This window comes from Triplophysa rosa, linkage group LG23, assembly GCF_024868665.1.
Source record: "Triplophysa rosa linkage group LG23, Trosa_1v2, whole genome shotgun sequence".
In the NCBI taxonomy this organism is placed as follows: Eukaryota; Metazoa; Chordata; class Actinopteri; order Cypriniformes; family Nemacheilidae; genus Triplophysa; species Triplophysa rosa.
In genome coordinates, this window is record NC_079912.1 from 11,307,956 (window position 1) to 11,332,695 (window position 24,740).

Here is a 24,740-nt window from a genome sequence, read left to right on the forward strand (position 1 = left end):
TGGAGATCTGCTTCCATTCGGACACAACAGGTCAAGCAGTGATTTTGGGTCACGAGGTCTACTTTGCATTCGGCTATCCAATTCATCAAAAAGGTGTTCGGTTGTGAGTTTCGCTGGCCAGCAAAGTTCCACACCAGACTCAGTAAATCAAATCTTTATAAATCCAGGATATCATTGTATAGAGCGTGAAGATTTATCATCACTAGAATTTAAGAGCCTTGCCAAAACTAGGCAAGAACTTAGAACGAGATGTCCACATAACCTTGGCCATTTTTCCTCTGGGTAGATGCCCAGCATTTGTCCTATTTTTATATTTACTACAGTACATTATATATAAATAGATCCTCAAATAATCAGGAGAGTTCTATAAATATCAGGCTGATGTTGGAAGTGCCTTTTGAACACTAGACATCTCATACCAAGCTTTGCGGCTCTTTCTAATTGGAGACAAAGCACTAATATAAATTCATAAATATTTTATATACAGTAATTAATGTGGCTTCTTTTTCTGGGAAGGAAGCACAAACAGACTATAGGGACACACAATTAGTAGTCATGCTACATTGGTGGTTTTAAAACTTTCTGACCATTTGAATTGGACTTTGAATACTCAAATGAGATTATGAGATGCTTGATTGTGGGCTATATGTAATATAATATATCTGTCAAGAGCTAAATAAACATTTATACTCTTCAGTATTCACACTTCTCACAATCTATTATCTCACCCCTTTTGAGATAATACAGTGTATACATTTTGCATTATGTCATTGTAAAGCATCTTATTTATGTATAGGTCACTTGTTTTCTCTGTTTATGCGGCTTTATTGAAAAGTGTGAAGTTTTTTTTGCCTGCATAGACACTTAATTCAAACTGAATTGAAGTACTAACTACATTTACAGGGGCTCCCAGAGAGTATTTTGGGGTTAATGCTCAGGTATAATGAAGTTGGAACAGGATTTGACCTGTAAGTCTTGAGTTCCTGGCTCACATCTGCTTGGAAAAGAGCCTGTGACCTTTGTGCTAGCACTTTATATCCTCAACCACCAGCACACCAACAACATCTTGTGTGTTTTATAAAAGCCTTCATCCACTACTCTTTTCAGTAACAAAATTAATATAATGATGAATGTTTTATGGTTTGTGCAGATTATATGTTACCAACCAAAATTAAGATTTAGTTTGAACAAAATCAGACTAAAAGTAGATTGATTTTTTTTAAGGATTATTGTATCTTTAATGTTTTTATATTGTACCTATTTTTTTCTAGACAGCAAGGGGAATAAACAGACAGCAAATTGAAATGGTTGCTTAAGACACCGACTCTCAGATGTTTCTTCAGAGACATGAAAATGTCACATAAGTTTAGTTTCAGAAGTGTTTAATTCTGAACTTCAAAGTACAAAACTACAAAATGGCCAGCATTTTGTCATATTGTATATAAATATTATAAATAGTGTTGGAGTATTTTGTTTCAAGCCTGTTACTTAGGAATACAGTTCTTCTATAGAAACAAGACTGCAAGCAGACTACACACTTGATTTAAACTTTTCACCTCAGTCTGGTCCTGTGAAGCTGAGGATCAGACATTAAGCCATAAGGAAGAAATCTGGAACGTCTAAAACTTCATCAAAGTAAAAAAATAGAAGTAGATCAAACTTAAAGTACAGTGTTTAAAAGCTTTCAACTTAAAAGCCACATCTATATCTGTCATATCCATAATGACTACTGCATAATGTACGTAAGTGGTATGTCACAGTTACATTAGCGGCTGTGGTAATTTGGTTTCAACTGTTTTTTTGTACTTTATGTCTCCAACGTTTATATGTTTACTGTATATTTATCTGCATAATTGAATTTAGTTTAGTAATCTACTATTATTACAATAATATACGTTCATGTGTTAGTCACTTTCACAATTGTGGCAAAATTGGCTTAATATGCACCATTCTGTGAAATCTTTGAAATCAGATCCTGAATCTTTTAAACAGTAGTTGGCAAGTTATTCTGTAGATGTGCGAGTTTGCCCATGACAATCTCTGCATTAGAGGAAAGATCACATTTTTTGTCTCTTACGATTGTATTTCATTAGGTCTCTTGGAGCAGTATAAAGACACTCAAGTACAGACAACTGGGTACATTGCTTACAGCGCTGGTAGAATCTAAATCCACCAAAACCATGGTTTTGTAAGAACTGTATACATTCGGATAGGGTAACGGACAGGAGGAAAAAACTTCCAAAACGCAAATAATAAAATGCAACTAACCATATAATCATGCATTGTTATGCTTAATCAAAAATACATTTAAATGATCTACTCCACCATATGGATTATGTATTTTAAAAAGGTTCAGTAACATTAAGGGAATACATAATATTTCTGGAATGGAAACATTCACTGTTTTCAGGTTAAAAGCAAAACAGTGAACCAGCTACGTCTGATCTCACAATTCGTATTCGTAACTATTTTATGAGGTGGCTTATTCATACAAATTCGTACATTGCGAAACGTACAAAAGCATATGACTATTAGATAAAAGCAATACTGAAGCCCCACCCTAACGTCACTGGCGCAAAAGCAAATCGTACTAAAATGTACGAATGAGATCATACGAATTTATACGCCAATATTAGCCATATAGTGAAACTGCAACTGCAGATGTGAAATTATTTCCTCCCTTTTTTTTGGTTGAAAAAAGTACATCACTGTCTGTTTTCTATTTTACACACTATCCACAATTCACTAGAATAGTGCACAATGTGAATTAGGCCACACCTACACCTACAATAAAAACGAGCAAAGAAAAGAACAGGATTTATCCACAACTATTTGTTTGGCATAGTACTACTTTAAAGGGTTCACCCAATAATAAAGTCTGTCATCATTTATTCACTTTCATATTATTCAAAACCTGTCTTGACTCTTTCTTCTGTGGAACACAAAAGAACATATTTTGAGAAATGTCTCAGTGATTTTGTGCCCATACAATGGAAGCCAATGGTGTTTGGTTACCAACGTTCTTCAAAATATCTTTTGTGTTCTGTAGACAAAAAAAGTCATGTAGGTTTGGAATAAAATGGGTGATTTTATCATTAAGCCTATGCCATGGTGCTATCTGTGTTGTCTTACCTCTTAATGTCTAATGTCATAATCTAATAGTCTCTGTCTGTTAGACCTTTGTGCCTTTTTATGGCGGCCTTTGCCATGCTATTTACTCAGTGGTGAAAATCCACGTGCAATTATGTTCTTGGAGGAAATTACTGAAATATGACCATGAGAAGGCAAACAATTATTCATGATTTCACACATGCAAACAGGTGTTTCCACAAAAGTGAAAAGCAGCCAATAAACGGCAAGATAAAAATCTCACACAGAACATGCGCGAGTACACCAACAAAAGTGTGTAAACATAAGTGTGTAAACATTAACATACAGGGGGGCATTTTCTTATTTTCTTACCTCTATGTCCAAAGGGTTCATTTATATAACTAACGAATAACTTTTTTTAATGAAGAACTTTTTTTAAGATACCATTTGCCACATTTGAATGCACGTGAAATGGAACGATGGATTCAGCACAATCTGTTTATCCGCTAAAAACACAAACATGATGGGTATGCCTCTGTGTTTAGTTTACACTTTTATGTTTATAAATAGTCATGAAGTAAGAACAGCTGGCTAAATTTCTCTTGCCCACATCTCATAAATATTTCTCTCTACTTGAGGGTATTTCATGGACCGTTGATGTAATGAAAGTTTTAGATAAGTTTAACAAACTGCTGAGAGCAACATCCTGGTGTTGATTAGTAGTTTCCTACCCACTCTTGATGCTTGTGAGTGACCAAATTTTTATGCATTATGTTCACAAATTTTAAACTACACAAAATGTAACTGTTGAGAATGTATCGGGCATTAAACAAGCATGTAACATCCACAGTATAAGTACATGGTAATTCTTGATATCCCCAATGATACGGCATAATCCCTATAGTTAATGATATATTTTATCAAATAATACTTCTTGATAAACAGTATGCCTACTTTTAATTCCACCCTTTCTTTTCCCAAAGGAATGATGCTTAATCCACATGATCAACGCCCCAGGGAGTCCAGCTCCTACTTACACTACTTTGTGATAAAATATGGAGAGGATTTACTGTACCTCATGAGAGATTGAAGCGTGAGCTTCACCAGATCATGTGTCTTAATGTTTGAAGGTTGAAGTTGCTGGGGACAAAAAGTGGATATCTAGAAGACAAGCCTTTAAAAATATAATAAATATTGATCTTTTAACTTATCACAAATGCCAAAAGCATGTGACACTGTGAAATGATGTTGTGAAAGGTAAAAGTAATAATATTTATTACATTTTATTATATACTCCCAACTGATTTTTAAAACTCAAAAACGGATTATTTTAACTTAACTTTAACGGAATTATTTTTTATTCAAGTTGGAATGAAAAATCCAAAATGTCAAATTAAACATATTTTCAGGCTATCATGGATAACATACAGTACGTGACCCTGTCTGTGAAATCCCAGCTAAAGTCTTACAATCTAAAAAAATAGGGGCATCAAAGGTTGATTTCAGTCATTCATTTAAGTATAATTTCAATCTTTCACATGGCCTTTCCAAGTAAATATTAAAGATATATTTTCACGGAATGTTCATTACATTATGTAGTATGATTTTATGTAAAAAACAGTAAATCACCAAAAATGACTTTTAATTTTACAGTCACATATTTTTGACTAAACTATCTTAGTCGTGTTTTAAATGCTTCTAATGTTCTAATTTTCCTGTTTCAACATAATAAAGGTCTAAACAAATATCCCAAATAACGATTTTAACCTGCAGTTAGACAAACACACAGCAATAGAAATGTGCAATTTTCCTTTTTCCAATTCTGGGAAGTAATACATTTAAAACCACAGGCCATTGTCAAGAGACTTCACATTAACTCTTACCATCAGCATTTTAAGAACGAAAATCTCATGTCAAATTAGCATGGCCTTTAATGATTACATCAGAGGAAATTACCTCCATGTAAGAGCCACTGTAACTGGATCTCCAACCAACACACTATATAACTCCCTTCATATTGAGAGAGAGCAAGACCACACTGCACAACTGCTGCGCAGACACATCATCTAGGTAAGATATGATTTCCTCTCTTTATGCCACACACGACTATTTTAATCAATAGTTTTAAATGACTGTACAAGGCATGTTATCATTTACAAGCCACATTATGGTGTATTTCATTTACATTACACTTTGCTAAATCATATGCATACATGGAAACTGAAAGCTTTTATATGCTATAGTACTAAGTACTGATGACTACTGATTTAGCTGATTAGCTAGCTTATTTAATTTAACATTTATTCTATGAGTTCCGTAAGCACAAAGTCACTATTGTGTCTTAAAAATATATTGTTTCTAGTTCCAAGTGTATAATGATTAATTGACTCTAGTCAAGGACGTTAGACAAGTTTAGTAAAAAAAGCATTGCTTGCACACTTAATGAAATCCAATTATATTATAGATAACTGGTCAATTAAGGCACACTGCAATCTTTTTATACTGCATGTTACATGTTTTAAATGATTAGAATGCATAAAAATGATTTATTAGCAACGAAAATGTAAGTAAACAATTTGCATCTCTACACACCTGTGTGTTGAGCCATGTTCCGATAGCAAACAGCTGCATGTCCAGCAGCCCGTGTGCATCTTATTTAGCACCACTGTTTGCTCGCTGCTTGGCAACCTTTACCGCTTCATCTTAAAAACAGAAAGACTTCCTGTATTATCTGTGTCTCTATGAAAATACACAGACCGAAACCCATCAATTAACAGCACTTATCTGACAGAGGATATGATGTGTTTTCCCTGTTAATGAGATTTTTATATTACAAACTAAATTTGTATTTGGTAAAGACTTTTCCAGGAATAGCCACATCGAAATGATGCAGACTGCGAATGTCATGTTCTAAATTTAAAAGCATAGCTTTTGAGAGTGCATGTTAGTCAGCACATATCTTGATGAAAGGTTCAGTAACTTAAAACCTCAGTTTAGGACTCAATGGACAACTGTAAACACCAATAAAGGATGAAACGGATTAAAGCTTTTTCTGATAGTTCAGACAGTGTGTCTGGTGTATTTGATACCGTCCCTCCCTGTTTACTGTAACCGAGCATATTTACTGGTAGTAGTGACTCAATATCAGCATTATGATTAGCTGAAATGTTGTGATGGTTAACTCATTTAAATAGTTGAATAACCATGCAGTACCTGTATTCGACATTCATCAAGTACAATGCTGGACAATGTGGATATGCAAGATGTTGTGAAAAGGAAAAATCTGGAAAAAAAGACAGAAATTAGCTTTCTAAAAGCGATTCAGCCCTCTCACTCTCCAAGTCAGTTCTTTACATAAATGGACATATGCACTGAAGTGGAAGGTTCGTTTCTGTGTTTTATGGATATTATGAGAGCCAAATGGCCTGAACATCTCTGGCAAAGTGCCACAAGATTATTGCTTTTTTCATTTTTTAAGCTGTAAAAGCTCCTGGAAAGCGCAGTGTACATCTTCATTACAGCTGTGGTACAATTAATATTAAATATCTATGAAATCAAATTACATGATATGCTGGTTAATTAAACGTATTTCAGTGACACACATCAATATTGCTGAGAAAATAATAGCATAAGTAGAAGCGTAAATAATTGAATTGTCATTACAAAAAGGGCTTTACAAGTCAACATTGTGTTTGGTTTTGCTCTGATATCAAGCCTACCAACTCACCTCGCACGTGTACCAGCTCTCGAGTGGAGTGCGAGTTCGCGTTCTCTACGGAAGCCGAGCAACACGCTCACCTTGGAGATTGTGAATGACAGTAAAGTGCGTTTTTGTATTACACCTCTTTCAAAATATCATGACTTTTTTGTGTAGACATCCATCTATTCTCCTAATCCACGGGTACGAAGTTTGTCCTATCAACTCGGGTCACAGACGAGGTACACCCTGGTTAGATGGCCAGCTCGCAGGGCTGTACTAGATAGTGTTATCGTTCACCATGGCGCCGGAGTCTCACTTATTTCTCAGCGACTTTATTGGTCTCTTTCGCGTTCCGTAGCGCCCGTGTCTCGCTTTTTAAAAAGTTAGAAATATCGTCAACGTTTGCAAAAACGTCGGAGTCGGAGACGCAGGGGTTAGACCATACATATAAAACATGTCCCCAAAATATGTAATGTATAGCGTTCTTTATTTTACTGATGATGCACTTTTTATTGATTTTAAACGCAGTGTGCATGCTGGCTTTTGTTTGATAAAGGTGTGGTGATTACAATTAAACGTAGGGTACAGCCATTCAAACGTTTAGTGCACTTGATTGACAGGTTTTGAATTTATTTAAAGCCTGAATGATTGAAATGTATTTAGTGCCAACATATTCATTTCAGTACAAACATTTTTATAAAAACGTTTATGAAGAGGATAACTTGGACCAAATAGTTAAGAAAAGCAGCCAATAAGTGCCCAGAATAGCTCTTTGGTTTCCCAGGGTGAGGCATCAAGAAGCTGGTTGATAAAATGCCAAGGGCCAGTTTCACAGGCAAGGCTTGGCTAAAACCAGATGTCTTAGTTAAATTAGTATATTTACGTTATAAACAAATGCTTTAGAAATATAACTGATGTGCACATTGAAACAAAACAATGGCACAGATATATTTTGAGATTTGTTAGGGCAAATTATTTCCAGTTAAGACCGCTCAAACATTCATTTTAGTGTGGGACTAGCCGTAAATCTGTGAAACCAGCCACAAGAGTATTTTCTTTTTCAAATTCTTGTGTTTTGATTTTTATAGTCCCCAAATAATTCCTTTAGTTACATTTATGTCATTGGATAATTTTGTTTACGTTATTATTCTAAAGTGTGGAAAAAAACTGAAGATTAGAATCTGAAAACTCACATCAGAGTGGCGTTTCTTTTTCACCTTGCGGTGAGGTAAATGTGCACTGACCAATCACCTGCTGTCAGTTCAACCTCACACAACAGCAGCTGCCAAAGGAAACCCCAGTGAATGTGACCAAGCATACAGTATGTCTCATCTGCGGATAGTCAAATATTTGATCGAATTGTGTTTACAGAATAACCTCAACAAGCTCACCAAATGCAGATTGGAAAAGAGTTTGTGAGGCAAAACAGCTTCTACAAGTGTGTGATAAATGATGAGGATGGAAGCTTGGATTCTGCAGATGTGTTTGAGGTGTGTGTGGTTTTGTTTCATTTATGCTGTTTTTCCTACATATGGGTTTTAGAGGATGTGGGGTGGGGAGAGCGCAAACATTTACAGAAGATTCAGACAGCACGTGTGTTTTGTTTGCATCTCTATCCATTACAATTGTTTTTGCCAATGAATGTGCTTTTCTTCCTGTCCTTAAGATTTTCATAATCTGTTCTCTTGCCAGTTGGCTTTTAAAGGAAATGCTTCAGCCGTCGACCGGCTGAGACGGAAAAGTCGGGAACACCTGAGTACCAGGGATGAGAATAGAGCTAGCCCATTGCACTATGCTTCAGCCGGTGGAAACCTGGATGCAATTCGGCTCATAGTTTCTGTTGTGGGCTCTGAGGGTGAGGTTTACTGATGCAGTTTTAAAACTGTTTCATTTCTGCACACTCTTTGTAATCTGCATATAATGATGCTTGAACCATAATAACAAAAAACACATTCACCTCTTTTTTTAGCCTTTGAACTAATCGGCTTTGAACTAATTGCAGTATGTAAGTATAGATCTTTCAGGGTTTTTCCTGGCTCAAAATGAGGCGGAGGTGGTGCCATCCTGGTCTTGTACACACACACGTATAGGCCTACCGTACCTTTAAGTGGCTTAACCAAAGTGACTTTGAGTCAGTTACAAATGACAGTCTGTTAAATGCACGCAGCATTTCTTGTTAAGACTCGCAAGTTGCAACATAATTTTGGCGAGAGCCTGAGGCGGCCGCCTCCAATTTCTCTATGCAGGAAAAACCCTGTCTTTAGACCTTAGGATGGTTACTCACTCAATCATTTTGCTATTCGGACCAGATCAATGTCTCATTATGCTCTAATGATCAGATACAATCGCATAATCTCCTCTGGGATCACACTCCTATGTTACCAGGCTGAACAAACTTCTTTTGTATAATACAACAACAAAAAAAGACAAAATGATATTCAAAGAGCATATTTTGCTCAAAAGGGAACAGAGTTTCAAAACAGCGGATAAACTGTAGAATGAAATATGATGGCTAATCTGTTCAGCCAATCAAAGTAAAGCTTACTAAACGCCTTTAAGAGTTCTTCACGTTATAGAAGAAAACCACAACATATGTTTAATATTTTTGCTTCATAGAGCTGAATGCGCAGGATGAACAGGGCAGAACCGCTTTGCACTGGGCTGTGGAGCGGAATCAGACGCAGAGCTGTGCATTACTGCTGGAGCTGCGTGCTGACCCCAACATCCTCAACACCGCCATGATGGCTCCTCTGCATCTGGCTGTCACAAACAAATACAACCATCTGGTAGAGGTCCGTTTCATGTTATGCCACAGGGTTTCATTCAGGGCTGGCAGACAGAACTTTGCTCATCAAAACCAGCATTAGAGTAAAATGTTATCAAAAATAAATGGCAGTCGGAAATGGAATCAGTGCGTAAACCAAAAAATTTCCTTTTGATAACCGCTGGGATCAAGTCATTTACACACAATCCCGGATAGATCACTCAAAATTTTCACACCGGTTTTTATTATTTTATTATTAACTAAAGCACGTGCGCACCCATTGCCAACAAAACACAGACATATAACTCAGTTTCACTTACCGCGTGCGGTTCACTGCTCCATCTATCAGTTTCAAACGATCTCCAAATCCAGCGTTATATCCACCGTTTATATAACATTCCTCAACGAAATGCAGTGAACAAACAAACACAGCTGAACTTCGCGAACGCAGTGATCTCTCTCTCTTGCTCCAGCTGGGTGACGTGTGTGCATGCTCCTTCTCCTGCTCTCCTTGGTTGACGCGTGGGCGTGCTTTTCTGGGAGAATTGTCCAATAAGGGACTAAGAAAATTTGTTACGAAACGGATTTTTATGTTCTAAAAACACTTTCCGAAACCTATACGAATGCTGGGGAGTGTATCGAGCACAGAAATACTACGTCACACGGCCAACTCGTTTTTTGACAAGTTGACCATGTCAAGCATGAGAAGACAGCACGTTTAACATTGTAAAGAAGTCAGAATGCATGACACACATTTAAAAGATTTTTATTGATGTAGGTAAATGTCTTATTTGACTAAATCATTTTGTGCCTATAGTAAACATGTAATGGCATGAACAGCTAGGCTTAAAACTTCAAAGTACTTCTGTCAGGAACAGATGCTGAACATTAAATTGATTGAGGACATTTGTACTCAACTTGAGAAGATATTGGTGATCATTTGTTGGTTTCTGGCACAGCTCCTTCTGGCCTGTGACAGAACAGATCCCAATTTGGAGGGGGACCTGGGTAACACCCCCGCGATGATGGCATGCTCCAGCAATAACTGCCAAGCTTTCCAGACTCTAGTGAGTACAGAATAGTTTCAGGTCAATACAAATCAAATGTTTGCATGCAAACTAGGCATGCAAAACAGAATCCTCAATATTTTATTTTGTGGAATAAAACTTGTTCTTTTTTTAACCTACAGTTCAAACACGGTGCAAAAATGTGCAGTCAGAACAAACTGGGTCACTACGCCATTCATACGGTTGCTTTCGCAGGTGCCAAAGAGTCTATGGAAATGGCTTTAAAAATTGGTAATCAGGTTTAGTATTCATTTTCTAACAGTTCACGTTGACGCATCTTTTTTTCTGCACATTCACTATGATGTTTAACAATACATGGGTGGTCCTCTAGAATCACGTGTTCCAGACGTATTGCAAATATTTGTGGAGACTGCTACTGTACATTCAGCAAAAAATCAAATGACACGATTTTTGTTTAAGTTACTCTCAAAAATTTGCAGATCAATGGATTTTAAATGCAAAATAGTGAAGTAGTCAAAGCAGATCGAAGGATAAACATATCAGATATGACTGACAACGTTTATCATTACAAGATTTCTTTTTCAGCGTGTGGCACGGATGCTAAATAAACCCGTCGTGCCATCAGTGTGATTGAGGAGCGTGACGTGACAGATTAATTTGGTCATTTCTGTCTGCCTCTCCATTAATCTGTATGAGGGACAATGTTGTGAAGATCCAGAGTTATTTAAAATACTTTAAACTTGAATTGAAAATACAGCGGTACACTTTAGCCTGTCGTTTTAGGTTTTTAATAAATGTCATGTTACGTACACACATTTTTTATTTGATGGGTACCCCATTTGTCGTGTATACAAACTGTAAAATACAAAATAAAAACAAAATAACATTTCTCTCATCCACCTCAAGGAGAAGAAATGGGTATTTCCACTTTAGTTCACATTAATTATCTGGACAAGACCAAAAGCAGCCCCCTTCATCTGGCTGTACGTGGGGGGAACATAGAGGTCATCAAACTTTGCATCGCTAAAGGAGCCCGAGTGGATCAGCAACAGGTAACTGCTCTGTCGGCAGGTATAAAAATGTTCTTATAAAACGATCAGTTCTGATCCTTGAATCTGATTGGTTGAGTCCCCGTAACCCTGTGCTTCTTGGGGCTTATTGCTTTATGACAGCAGAATTCAGTTACTACAATGAGTATATTAACACGACTGTGTGTTCCTGCCAAGTTTTTGGCTTGCAGTTGCATCTTTAATGACAACTATTACAAACTTGATCATCGTGAAATATAATGTACATGATGAGTGGGATCATAATTATTGTAGATGGAACGCAAACCCCACCGACTATACTGTAAATGGCTAAATCATCTGGATTCAGTAAGATTTACAGAATAGAGCATGTGCCTTTTGCTTGAAGTGTGAAACTTCAAGCCGAACCAACATTTTGAGTTGCAATGGATAATGTATACTAAATTAGCAGCAGGCGATGCCACAGAAATTTGAGCCTTAGTGCATTGTGGGTTTTAATCTGCGTGATAATCTGGAAATCCTATAGTTGTGGTTTGTAGTGCAAAGATCTTGAGTTCGATCACAGGGAACACACATGCTAATGAAATGTATACCTTAAATGCACTGTAAGTCGCTTATCCAAAGGCATAAATGTAAAAACAAATATGGGAAAAATGTTGGGTAGGGGATCATGTAAAAAGTTCACACATTATGTATAAACGAAACCAAATTTTGATTGTAGTTTTTTTAACACCAGATATAGGGTGCTTAAACTTAACTGGGTGTTTCTCATGGAAAAAAGATTTGTATCAACAGATTTTCTTTTAAGGAATTAAACCAAGGTCTGACATGTTGAAAATCTCATTGCCGTAACAGCCTACATATTTCAATACCCTAGCATGTTTATCTTTTTCTAGATTTTTTCCCACTTTTTATTTATTTTTATTACACATAAATGTTCTGTCAATGTTTTCTTTTTTGTCATTTGAAAACATCTAGTAGAGTCATCACTGCTGTGATGTTTCAAAGGTTTTTGAAATGGGCAGTCGTGGCCTAATGGTTAGAGAGTCGGACTCGTGACCAGAAGGTTTCCGGTTGGATTCTCAGGGCCGGCGGGTAACGACTGAGGTGCCCTTGAGCAAGGCACCTTACCCCTACTTGCTCCCCGGTGGTGTACATATGTGCACGACTTGCTGTGCGTGTGTTAACTACTCTCTGGATGGGTAAAATGCAGAGGTCACTATACCTGACAAATAGGTCACTTTCATATTCAGTTAGGATGCCTTGAGGGTGAGTAAAACATGGGGAAATTTTGTGAGAATGACACAACTACAGGTTTTAATAAGCTTGCACGAAAACCCTTTTTTTAAGGGGAGAACAGCCTCTGTAATTCATTTTATATTGCTTCATAAATGCCTAAATTGGAAAAGATCATGTTGACTGTAGGCTTATTGTACAGTATGGTGCTTTTATAATGCTTAACACCAAAACTCGAATTGAATATATGCTTTAACAGTCAGCAAAATAAATCTATGCTGTAACAGCCTTTTATTTAGCATGAAAACAGTGATTTAAAGTGGAGCATTTGTACATATAACCCTATATATCAGACAACAGCGGGATGAATGTGGAATGCCTATATTTCCTCCAATACACGGGCTAATTTCCTGATTGACTGTTGATCTCCCTGCCACTCTTCCACCACACAGTCACAAGCACACACAGACTCCGCTATTTGTCGTCCTCAGTCCGTAGCAGCAGGGTTGATGCGTTCAGTAATAGCTTCAGATAGTTAAATTGATACAAATTGCAGCCACTTACATCTATAACTTAGCTCCGCCGTGCTGTCCATTGCCACAGCAATTCAGAGTTCTCTCTCAATATGGATTGCACTACTGGTACAGAGCAACTGAAAGATTGCGCTCCTCTTGCATTACCTTAAGCTGCCTCTTCTGCTTATGTCAGGCTAATAGCTGGTTTCCTTCTCAATGTCTGTGTTTGTGGCCTTTATCTTTTCTCAGTGTGACAAATCCACGGCCCTCCACTTTGCCTGCACTCAGGGTGCCACGGAGGCGGTCAAAATCATGCTTTCGTCCTATGACAGAGTGGAAGAGATTATCAACATCAGGGATGGAGCCAACCAGACCCCTTTACATAGGTCAGTGTGACGCCATGCTTCTCACAAAACATCCTTAAGTGACCACAGCAGACAATGGGGTTTACTGACAATAAAGTGCACTGTGTATAGGAGCATGATGAGATCATAAGGAACATATAATGCACTTTAAGAAAAATGTTACTTTTATTTTTTTAATTCTGAAAATTTGAATGGATTTTTCACTTTTTCATCTTACTGTATAGTCTTCAAGAAAGCGCTATGAAATGTATTTAATTTTAATATTTTTTACTTATTTATTAAATTATATTTATTTATTTCATTTAAATATTTATTAACTTTTGGTGATAAGCGTCCCTCAAGTTTCAAGTTTATTTATAGAAGACATTTAAAAACAGCACACAGGTTGACCAAAGTGCTGTACAAAGGTGAATAAAAAAAACCTTCCCAGCTTCCCACATTCAACACGTCCGCCATTTTGTAACAGTCAACACTTCAGTTTCTGTTGTCATTCACAGTAAAAACATTTTTTGCAAGATGCCACAATATTGCACAGCCTCTGGTTGTAAAAATTGCCAAGATTTATATTCTTGAAGAAATAGGAAACCTTTCATGTGAGATATGGTTCTGTGTTTATACAGTATGTATTAAAGGGATCGTTTACCTTCAAAATGAAAATTCTGTTATTATTTACACAGCCCCATGTCATTTTAAAACCGTATATGACTTTTTTCTTTTGCTGAACATAAAAGAAGATATTTTGAAAAATGTCTACTGTATGTATATATGTCTATGCTATTGTGATATTCTTTTGTGATACAGTTGTTCATTAATATCCATTTGTCAATGATTAACAATGTCTTTTGCTTTACGTTCTCTTTCCGATAGGGCCACACTGTTTGATCACATTGAATTGGCTGAATATCTGGTTTCAAAGGTAAGAATGAGTGAATGGGTTTCTCTGTTATAAAATATGCTGCGAATGCAGCTGAAATCAACCTTAATTCTGCATGCTGTATATTCACCCTGCAAACCATAAAACTGATAAAAAGCTTGAGTGAATCTTTTGATGAGAATCTTTTGATTGTGTCATTCAGCATTTCATCATTTTATCATCCCTCGATTCAGCCCCTAATTCCTTGAATGTGAATGGCTTTTATTTGTTTTGGTAAAGGGAGCAGAAATTAACTGTATGGACTGCAAGGGACTGTCGCCTCTGCTGCTGGCAGCCAGCTCTGGTGCTTGGAGAACAGTGGTATTTTTACTGTCAAAAGGTAACGCAGCTTATGATTTCAAAAGAAGACATAATACCCCGTTAGTGAATTGTTGTCTTAAAGAATCAAAGTCGTCTAACAATTAAAAGGGATTGTTCACCCAAAAATGAAAATTCTGTCATTATTTACTCACCCTCAGATTGTTTCAAACCTGTATAAATTTCTTTGTTCTGCTAAACACAAAGAAAGATATTTGGAAGAATGTCAGTAACCAAACAGGTCTCATTACTATGGCAGTAAATGGGGGATGAGATCTGTTTGGTTACAAGCATTCTTCCAAATATCTTTCTCCGTGATCATCAGAACAAAGCAATTTATACAGATTTGGAACAACTCGAAGGTGAGTAAATGATGACAGAATGTTTATTTTTGGGTGAAGTATCCCTATATAAATTTGCCATTGTCTTTATTTCATCTCAAATCTCTGTTGAGGAAACAGTTTGCTGTTTATGGTCTTACTTGGGTTTGAGTATAGCTAAAACCAGCAACCATTTTGTTTCACAAGGAAATCATTTGCATACTTCGGCATATTTAACATTTTCTTGTATTGTAAAAGGTGCAGATTTCAAAATCAAAGATAAAGGGGGACGCAACTTCCTCCACTTTGCCACTCTTCAACCCAAAGGTCTGAAAAATCTACCTGATGCAGTCTTACAGGTAAAATATTCAAAAACATTATTTTCAGTTTTTCAGATTCATAACACGATTCTTCTCTGATTGAGTTCTGTTTGAAGGCAAATGCACCAATAAAATGTCCAGGTGACCCTGTTGTGCTAGATTACATAATGTACCATTTTAAACCTATGCGTACATAGCGTATACTGTTCTAAAAGCTCATTGCCTCCTCCAGAGTAACACAGTGAAAGAAATGTTGTCTGATGAGGATGTCGAGGGCTGCACTCCTCTTCACTACGCCTGCAAACTTGGCATCCACGACTCGGTCAAAAACATGCTGGGTCTCAATATCCCTCTGGGTCAAAAGTCACGGGAGAAGAAATCGGCCCTTCACTTTGCTGCAGAGTGAGAACTTTTGTTGCATAGTCAATGCATGCACAATATATTAACATTACCTCTTATAACAGTCTGTCTGCTTATTTTTTATCTAAGCAGATGCTTTTATTCATTTTGTTGTGCATTCAGGCCTTGCATTTTCTCAACGTTTCCGAGTTTCTCAGCAGCCTTGGATTTAGTAGTGCCATACTCTACCTTTTAAAGCCTGAATTTGAACAATTTAAACAACTGAACAAAGAATATCTGTTCACCAACCCTTCAAACTCAAAATGGTATTTCACCTTGTCTCTAGATATGGGCGTATAAACACATGTCACAGGCTGCTGGATTCCATCACAGACTCCAAGATGCTGAACGAGGGGGATGACAAGGGTCTGACGCCCCTCCATTTTGCTTCAAAGGGAGGACACACTCAAGTTGTTGATCTGCTCCTTAGGAGGGGAGCTCTCTTTCAAAGGTCAGATGTGACAGGTGTTTGGGTAACTTATTTGCTAAATATTGTCTGTTTGGGAAGTAACAAAATCACACACCTTACCTTTACAGTACATAACAGTTTAACTAACAGTTCATAATTTCATAGTTGACGATGGTTCATATTTATCTCTTGCATTGGATAGTTTGCTTCACATATTATGTTGCAATCTTAAAAGAAACATTCCAATTTATTTGTGTGATGTTGCCTAAAGGAACCTAGGGAAAATCTGTTGGTTACGTTGTGACTTTAGCTGGACGCTACATCATGACGTCTGCTTTAATCTCTAGCGATTACAAAGGCTGGTCTTGTTTACATCATGCTGCGGCTGAGGGATACACGCAGACAATGAAAATCCTCCTGGCTGCTAACGTTAAACTGCTGGATTTGACAAATGAAGATGGGGTAGGTTGTGAACGTCCTAAATCACATTGGACCAAAGAACAGTATCAGTGCAGAGAACACAATCACTAAGCCAAGAAAAAATTATGAACCCCCCAAATAAATTTGACCATAAAAATTTCATATAGCAACAGAAAAAAAATGTATTGCTCTTTTAAATGCTTTGGAGACTTAATGGACATATCTAATGTGTTTTATTAAAGGGATGGGTTCACCTGAAAATGAAAATTCTGTTATCATTTACTCACCTTCATGTCATTTCAAACCTGTATGACTTTCTTATGCTGAACACAAAAGAAGCTATTTTGAAGAATGTTGGTAGCCGGCGGTATCCATTGACTTGGTTTTGCATCTATACAATAGAAGTGAATGGGTTCCGCCATTTTCAGGTACCAATATTCTTCAAAATATCTTCTTTTGTGTTCTGCGGAAGAAAGAAAGTCATACATGTTTGAAATTACAAGAGGGTGAGTAAATAATGACAGAATTTTCCTTTTCGGGTGAAGTGCTGCTTTAAGTGTGAACTTTGAATCAACTGTTCATTCTTTGGAGAAATAGGAATAGACATAAATGGAATAGAAATTATGTAATAGCTGACATGTGCCCGGTTAACCGCGGTCACCACCAAATCCTGCTGAAACCGAGCTGGCTGCGATAATGCAAGGTATCGTTTATTTTATTGATGCGTAGCTTGTGCGTGAAGCACGGCTCTGGGATCAGTAGAAATGCTGCTCGATCTAAAAGCAGTGCGAGTTTGAGTCGCTTATAATGTGCATTTGAAAAAGCAACACCCGTCAAACATGATCATTATAAATATACTTTATTATCATAAAAATACCTGAGGAGGCTTGAGGATCGGTGATAAAAACGTGTCCTTAGGCATTTCCTACTGCTACGTGTGTTGTGTGTTATGGTCTTCTTCTGCAGTGCGTATTTGGAGTTTCTGCACGAGAGCGCCCTCTGGCTTTCGGATGCAGCAGCATTTTACCGTACTTCACTCACAAGTTGTGCATAAATCACGTGATATATATTTTCGGTTAACCGGGCATATACATAGATCGTTTAGAGTTGGTCTCAAACTGTGCTCAGATTTATCAATAATGCAAATGTTGAGATCTCTGAAACCCTGTAGAAGACATGAGGTCAGCAAGATTTATAAGGAGAACCATCAAATCTCAAGATTATGCAGTTGATCTTTATTTTATGTAACTGCTGTTTGGGAGATGCTATTGAAATATTTAAGAGATCTCACTTGGTTCTATAATGTGAGAGCACTTGGAATGTTATCAACACACAAGGATTCACCAAACAGATCAAGCAAAATCCATTTCTGTCAGGTTCACTGCCGTCAAAAATGATTGACAATTAGCATACATTTTAGATTGGCGGTATGGTTCTGTACAGAACAAGCAGATGTCATTAGTTCTTCTTAATGACATTTAAGTGTAACACATAATGTAATTGAGACTGTGAAAAGGAATAACAGTCGAGTCCCAATTGAAAATGTGGAAAAAGTGGAGCTGGGGATGGAGGAGGGTAAACTGGTCCTGAGCAACGTGATAAGCTGCTGTTAGCTGAATGAAGTTTAAACGGAAGCTGTGATTGCGTCATATTTCTATAGGAAGATGAGGATCAGCTGATGCGGGCTTGACTCACGTGACCTGCCAGAACTAACGCTGTACGCTTGATTTTTGTCTATACTGTAATTCAATTGTGACAGCGATGTGACAACAGATTATGGATACAGTTGTCTTTTGCGATTCAAAGTAGAATGGTTAGAAAATTTTTTTATCCTTTGAGTCATATCCTTTAACAGAACACAGCTCTGCACGTTGCTGCCCAAGCGGGTCATGTAGGGGCTATTATATTGTTATTGAACAGAGGAGCTGAAATGACTCTCAACAACGCAGACAGCTCCTTCCTGCATGAGGCCGTGCGCAGCGAAAAAAAAGATGTAGTGAATGCCGTCATCGAACATGAGAGGTAAGAAAACACTTATGTAGGTGATCATCTCTTACAGTTTCTGCTGCACATTTACTCCAAAACACATTAATGAATACATTACAATGCATTTCAGTGATCTAAAAAACCCTTTTTAATGTAGATTTTAAAATGTTAATATAAGAGAGTCCGGTATTACTAAAACATATTGTACTTTATATTTCTCTCAGTATATCAGGAGTTGATCATTATGAATTCACTTTAGGCTTTCTGAGGCAATACAGACATTCAAAAAGGGAACATCAACGTCCCGCTGCGTTGTGATAGACCTCGTAGAATTCCTCCCAGAGTCTTTCAAGGTCTGTCTGATAATTCCACATTAAGATCTGTCGGCCACAATTGATAAGATCCTGTGAACTGAAACTCCTCTCTTCTCAACAGCATCTTCTAGATCTGTGCGTTGAGGAGTCAGACCATGATGCCAACAGTCCAGACTACCACGTAAGCCTTGCACAAACGTTAAACTTTAATAATGACCTAAAGACATTTCAAAAAATTGCATGTTTGAGGCTAAAAGGCTTCAATGCCGTTGGCAGATGACGTATGATTTCCAGTGGCTTCAGGCTCCCATACAGCTGAAGAAGTTTGCAGAAGCAGACAAAACTATGAAATTCCTTCCACTGGCAGCTCTTAATGTAAGTTTCTGCAATCCTTTCTGAATCGGATGTAAATGACTATTTTCATCTGTTTATTTATCCTTATTTCATAGGAGACTCACGTGTAGGTTAAACATATTTACATACACGTGTGCTTTACGTAAGGATTTTAACGCACTTCGCGTCGGGTGGTTCTTGGCCTCCAAGTCGTGCATTAAAATCCTTTAAAGGGGTCATATGACAGGGCTAAAACGAATATTATCGTTTGTTTTAGATGTAATGCAATGTGTATACACGATTTAAGGTTCAAAAACGCTGTATTTTCCACATACCGTGCATGTTTGTATCTCCTATCTCCCAGATTTTTTACAGAGGTCATCGCTCTGAAAAGCGAGGTGTGCTATGATTGGCCAGTTAACCAGTGCGTAGTGATTGGTCGAATACTGCAAGCATGTGACGGAAATGTGACGCCTTTTACCATATTTGGAACATCAGGTTCCAAAGCAATTGTACTGACAGGTACGCCCACCTTACAGGCGTATACATTTGGCAGGTCTTAGTCAAATCATACCACGAACTGACGTAGATTTGTGGGGGTGTGGTTACACGAGGCGTTTCAGGCAGGTCTGGGTGAGCATTCACTTTTAGATAGAATGCATCTTTTGCTTCGACACTTTAATTTTTGCAATTTTATGTGTCTAATACATGCATGGGCAACTTATAACACACCAAAGACACAGAAAAACACCTTTTTTCGTGCCATATGACCCCTTTAATGCACGACTAGCTGTGGATTATCCCACTTATACTACAGTCATTCGCCAAGTTAAAAACAAGATAAAGCTGTTATTGATATTTACAGTGCAATTTTTGATCAGACAGGTAAAAATGACGGTTATTTTTGTAATTTCAAATGTTGATCAAACTGGAACTACCTGTGCATTAAATGGTTTTCATGCACACCTTCCAGCCAATCAGAATCCAGTATTCAAACATATGGTATATGGTATAATGCTTTGTAATGGATGACAGTGGCAACTCAGGTTGAAATGCCGGGTGTCGGTTGTTTATCATTGTCAAATGATGCACTTATAGTGCCTTTTTGAAATGGCAGTGCTGATTAAAAGTCAACAGTTTATTTCCATAGAGCTTACTGTGTAAAAAAATTGCCATACTTCATATTGTTGTTCATCAGAACGCTTTTGTAAGAGTTGTGGCAGCTTTGCAGGTAAAATTCCACACAATATATTAACATTCTTAGCAAAGGCTGTAGGATATTGTGACTAGTGTAGCTAATTGTGTAAAAATAGGTTTAATCTTTTTTTTTACAAATGCACTTTGATCACAATACACTTGAGCCACTGTTCCCTTCGAAAGACTATGCAGATGTGTTTTTTATAACCAGGAACAGCTCGTTTGTGGCTAATTGCTTATTTTTTATAACACGGTTCGTTGGAATGCTTGATTCCGATTGGCCAGTCGCGACATTTGCAGGTTCGTTATTCCCAGATAACAACTGCTCAAAACTAATAGCACACGGTAACCCGGATGCAGCAAATCATTTTGACTAATTAAATATAATTGGCCTTATATAAACATATATGACATTATATTTACAAATGATTAAACAAAATTGCCTGTTTGTAACTTTTGAACGTAAAAGTAAACAGCTTTTCCTCGCGGAAGGTCTGCATTCGGTAAAAATGAGCTAATAAAATATTTCAAATTCACATTTCATGTCCAGTTTTTTTCTCATGTGGCAAGTAGCCATGTATTAAGCGGGATAATGTACAAGCAGCCGGCTGTTATCGCAAAATAAGCCCCTTCGGTGTGATACAAGACCCTCCGCTTAGCGTCGGGTCCTGATCCCACTGTCCTGGCTTATTTCTGCGATAACAACTGGCTGCCTGTACATTATCCCTTACATATAAAATGGCATTTGGGGAGACTGGGGCTGTTATGAATTGTGTTTGAAAGCAACATGTAAAAAAAGCGCTAGTGGAAAAACGCACATTTCTGTCTGTGTGAGAGTTCACCCAAAAATGAAAATTCTGTCATCATTTCCTAACCCTCCTGTCATTTCAAACCTTTATGACTTTATTTCTTCTACAGAACACAAAGATAGTTTGTAAAATGTTGGTAACAGAGCAACCGTACATTTACTTGCATTGGTTTTGTGTCCATTCAATGGAAGTGAATGGGTACCGCCGTTGTTTGATTACCAACATTCTTCAAAATATCTTCTTATGTGTTTTGCAGAAGAAAGAAAGTCATACAGGTTTGAAATGTCAAGAGGGTGAGTAAATGATGACAGAGTTTTCATTTTTGGGTGAACTGTCCCTTTAAGAACCTTTTAGAATCTGAAAATCTGCCCCTTGTGGTAGCCCCCTCATGTGACAACTAACCCTTATACTGTAAATATATTCTTATATCCTTTCTTAAACACGTCTGCAAAGGTCTGAGTAATTACTTTCTAAAAAAGGTGTGAGAATGATTCATCATAATTCTTGTGTCTGTAGGCCATGGTGCAATACAACCGACTGGAGCTTCTGACTCACCCCTTGAGCCAAAAATACCTGGAGATGAAGTGGTATGTTAAAGACGTTCACATGGACCTTACAGTCCTGCTCATAATGAACTACTCATAATGACCTGCACTGCATGACCAAAAGAATGTGGACACCCCCATCTTATTAATTGACTTGCATTTGGTTAAAACAGCAGCTAACCAATTGGGTGGGTCTGTGAGATTACTTCAAGCATTTTGTCTGGTTTACAGAGAACATTATAGAATATTTTGTTGTACTCTGACAGGAAAGCATATGGCAGCAAGGTTCATTTGCTCAACCTGGCTATATATCTGCTTGGCTTGTTGCCGCTCACGTACCTCATTCTTAGTCTGAGACCGTGCCAGGACTTTTCAACCAATTCTACATCTGTCACCATGGTGCCTGTATCTTTCAAAGAGGTATGCAGTAGATCAATTCTTTCCAAAACTCTCTTCAGTCTTTTAAAGGTCCAGTGTGTCATTTTTTGGAGGATCTAGTGACAGAAATGCAATATAATATGTGTTCAGAGGTGTATAAAGACCTTACATTTTGAAGCGTTATGTTTTTATTACCTTAGAAGGAGCTATTTCTATCTATGTACACCGCGGGTCCCCTTAAATGGAATTCGCCATGTTGTTTCTACAGTAGCCCTAAACGGACAAACTGCTCTACAAGAGCGCGTTTCGTAAATACATTATCTCCTTCGGCAAAGAAGCGAAAGCGTGACGAAATCTAAGTCCTGTGTCAGCCACCGTAGTGCTTCGAAGGGGAGGGGTAAGCGGTGGCGTGAGCCGTGGGTTGCAATTCGCAACCTCACCACTAGATGCCGCTAAATTTCATACACTGGACCTTTAAGCGATGTGTTGAGTGAAAATAGTTTATACTGTGATTTCTAAGATTTGTAGACGATAATGCTGACGAGATAAAAAAACACATTTAACCCTAAAGTATTAAATTCTGCATTTGTAGCACTAACACTAAATTGTAGTGCCAAGTTTTACAGGCCTCCTCATTAAATGTCGTATTAAAAATCATATTGTGTATATTAAGTGGTAATGCTTATCCGACAGTTTACCCAGCAGCTGTCTTCTTAATGTGGTACTACACTTCAATGGTGTCAAAACACATGGGAGATGTTACTTTAAACACACCAGTGCTGTCATCTCTGTGCCATTATCTGCCTGCGGTATTATTTGTCACTATGTAGTGCCTGGTCACAATGACCCATTGTTCTTGTTTCAATGTTGGCCTAATCTGTTACGCTTTGACAGGTTAATTATATGAGCTATCATTCAAAATCGCTTTCATAATCGTCCTCACGTGTGCAGTGCTCTGGTTATAACCTTGCACTTGTCCCATTACCTAATTTAGTAAGTGTCATTATGAACTGAATGGCATTAATTAGATTCTCGGTTATTCGTCACCTTCAAGGTCATAATATCATGTATGCATATGACCATTTACCTGGAGAACAATGAAACGGTGGAGGTGTTGGCGTTAATATCACTTTGTGAAAGAGTATCATGATATGAAAAGAGATATTTGGTGATTTATGTATTTTTGACAGGTATTATACATAACAGTCAGATACAGGTTTTGTAGTAGAATAAAATAAAAAAGAAAACATGACTACACCTTTGCTCATATTAAAGGCATTACTGTCATCTAATAATTATAGGTTAGTAGGTTGATACTGTACTTTTAGTTACATAAGCATGAATACTGAATGTGACACTTATGTAAATGTTACCTATGATTCATTTAGGGATAATGTCTTGTATTTCTTTCTCTTCCTCCAGCAAAAATATTTAATCTCAGTCTGTATAATCATGGTGTGTGTCATGAACGTATACGCCATTTGTAAAGAGCTGGTGCAGTTGGCTCAGCAGGTAAGTCATGTCATCACTACCCATGATGCATCGATACAAATACCACAAAAACGCTCAGGAAAGGGCGATCAGACCTCACCAATCATAAATGACATAATGCACGTTTAATGTACATGCAATGGAGTAAACATGCACTGAACTTTACCTCAGGGATTCCCTTACACTGAATGCAGCACTGTATGCCAAGAGATTTACTTATCAAAACATCACTCAGGTTTTGCATGCATTGTTCTGTGCTTTTTCCCCTGAGTAGGGTATTCAAATTGCACTATGTTTGGAACCCTGAGGTGACTTTATTTAACCCCTTCTGTCTTTCACATTGAAGCGAATAAACTACTTCACCGACTATTCTAACCCTGCTGACTGGACATCCGCCATAAGCTCTCTGGTCTTTGTTATTCCCATGTGCCTCAATCTAGAAAATACATGGCAATGGGAAGCTGGAGCTGTGGCAATCCTGACTTCATGGGTCAGCTTTCTGCTGTACTTCCAAAGGTATGTTTATCAGCTTTAAATTTGAATGTAGACGGTTTCAAAGCAACAACATAAACAAAAAAAGGTTTACTCCGCATGTGCGCTTTTGTGACCCAAACTTAACTTCCGCTACACATCCGCAAAGAATAGAGTCCCTGAAGATTATTACTGATAGTAAACAAAAGAAATAACAAGTGAATTACATAAACTAGCAAGTTAAAAGTATGTCTAGTCAGTATTATTTGGGGTTACCAGTAGAAGAACCTTTACGTGGCTAAACTTAAATACAACAAAGTTACACGACCCATTCCACAAATTGTTTATTCAATCAAATTAATATACAATAAATTTATATATATATATATAT

General features: G+C 37.4%; 1 protein-coding gene across 1 annotated transcript in view; it reads left to right on the forward strand.

The window, feature by feature from the left end:
- Positions 1 to 7,467: 7,467 nt before the first annotated feature.
- Positions 7,468 to 24,740, forward strand: part of trpa1b (transient receptor potential cation channel, subfamily A, member 1b) — a 22,151-nt gene continuing 4,878 nt past the window's right edge. The window contains exons 1-22 of the mRNA XM_057322735.1: positions 7,468 to 7,575; positions 8,162 to 8,280; positions 8,483 to 8,645; positions 9,407 to 9,582; positions 10,514 to 10,621; positions 10,744 to 10,852; positions 11,489 to 11,634; positions 13,611 to 13,747; positions 14,594 to 14,642; positions 14,880 to 14,979; positions 15,536 to 15,636; positions 15,830 to 15,999; positions 16,283 to 16,447; positions 16,753 to 16,867; positions 18,681 to 18,847; positions 19,071 to 19,164; positions 19,247 to 19,306; positions 19,402 to 19,500; positions 21,981 to 22,051; positions 22,276 to 22,429; positions 23,810 to 23,899; positions 24,225 to 24,394. Coding sequence (XP_057178718.1) covers positions 8,185 to 8,280; positions 8,483 to 8,645; positions 9,407 to 9,582; positions 10,514 to 10,621; positions 10,744 to 10,852; positions 11,489 to 11,634; positions 13,611 to 13,747; positions 14,594 to 14,642; positions 14,880 to 14,979; positions 15,536 to 15,636; positions 15,830 to 15,999; positions 16,283 to 16,447; positions 16,753 to 16,867; positions 18,681 to 18,847; positions 19,071 to 19,164; positions 19,247 to 19,306; positions 19,402 to 19,500; positions 21,981 to 22,051; positions 22,276 to 22,429; positions 23,810 to 23,899; positions 24,225 to 24,394 — 2,540 coding nt within the window. The 5' untranslated portion in view covers positions 7,468 to 7,575; positions 8,162 to 8,184. The remainder of the gene's footprint in view (positions 7,576 to 8,161; positions 8,281 to 8,482; positions 8,646 to 9,406; positions 9,583 to 10,513; positions 10,622 to 10,743; positions 10,853 to 11,488; positions 11,635 to 13,610; positions 13,748 to 14,593; positions 14,643 to 14,879; positions 14,980 to 15,535; positions 15,637 to 15,829; positions 16,000 to 16,282; positions 16,448 to 16,752; positions 16,868 to 18,680; positions 18,848 to 19,070; positions 19,165 to 19,246; positions 19,307 to 19,401; positions 19,501 to 21,980; positions 22,052 to 22,275; positions 22,430 to 23,809; positions 23,900 to 24,224; positions 24,395 to 24,740) is intronic.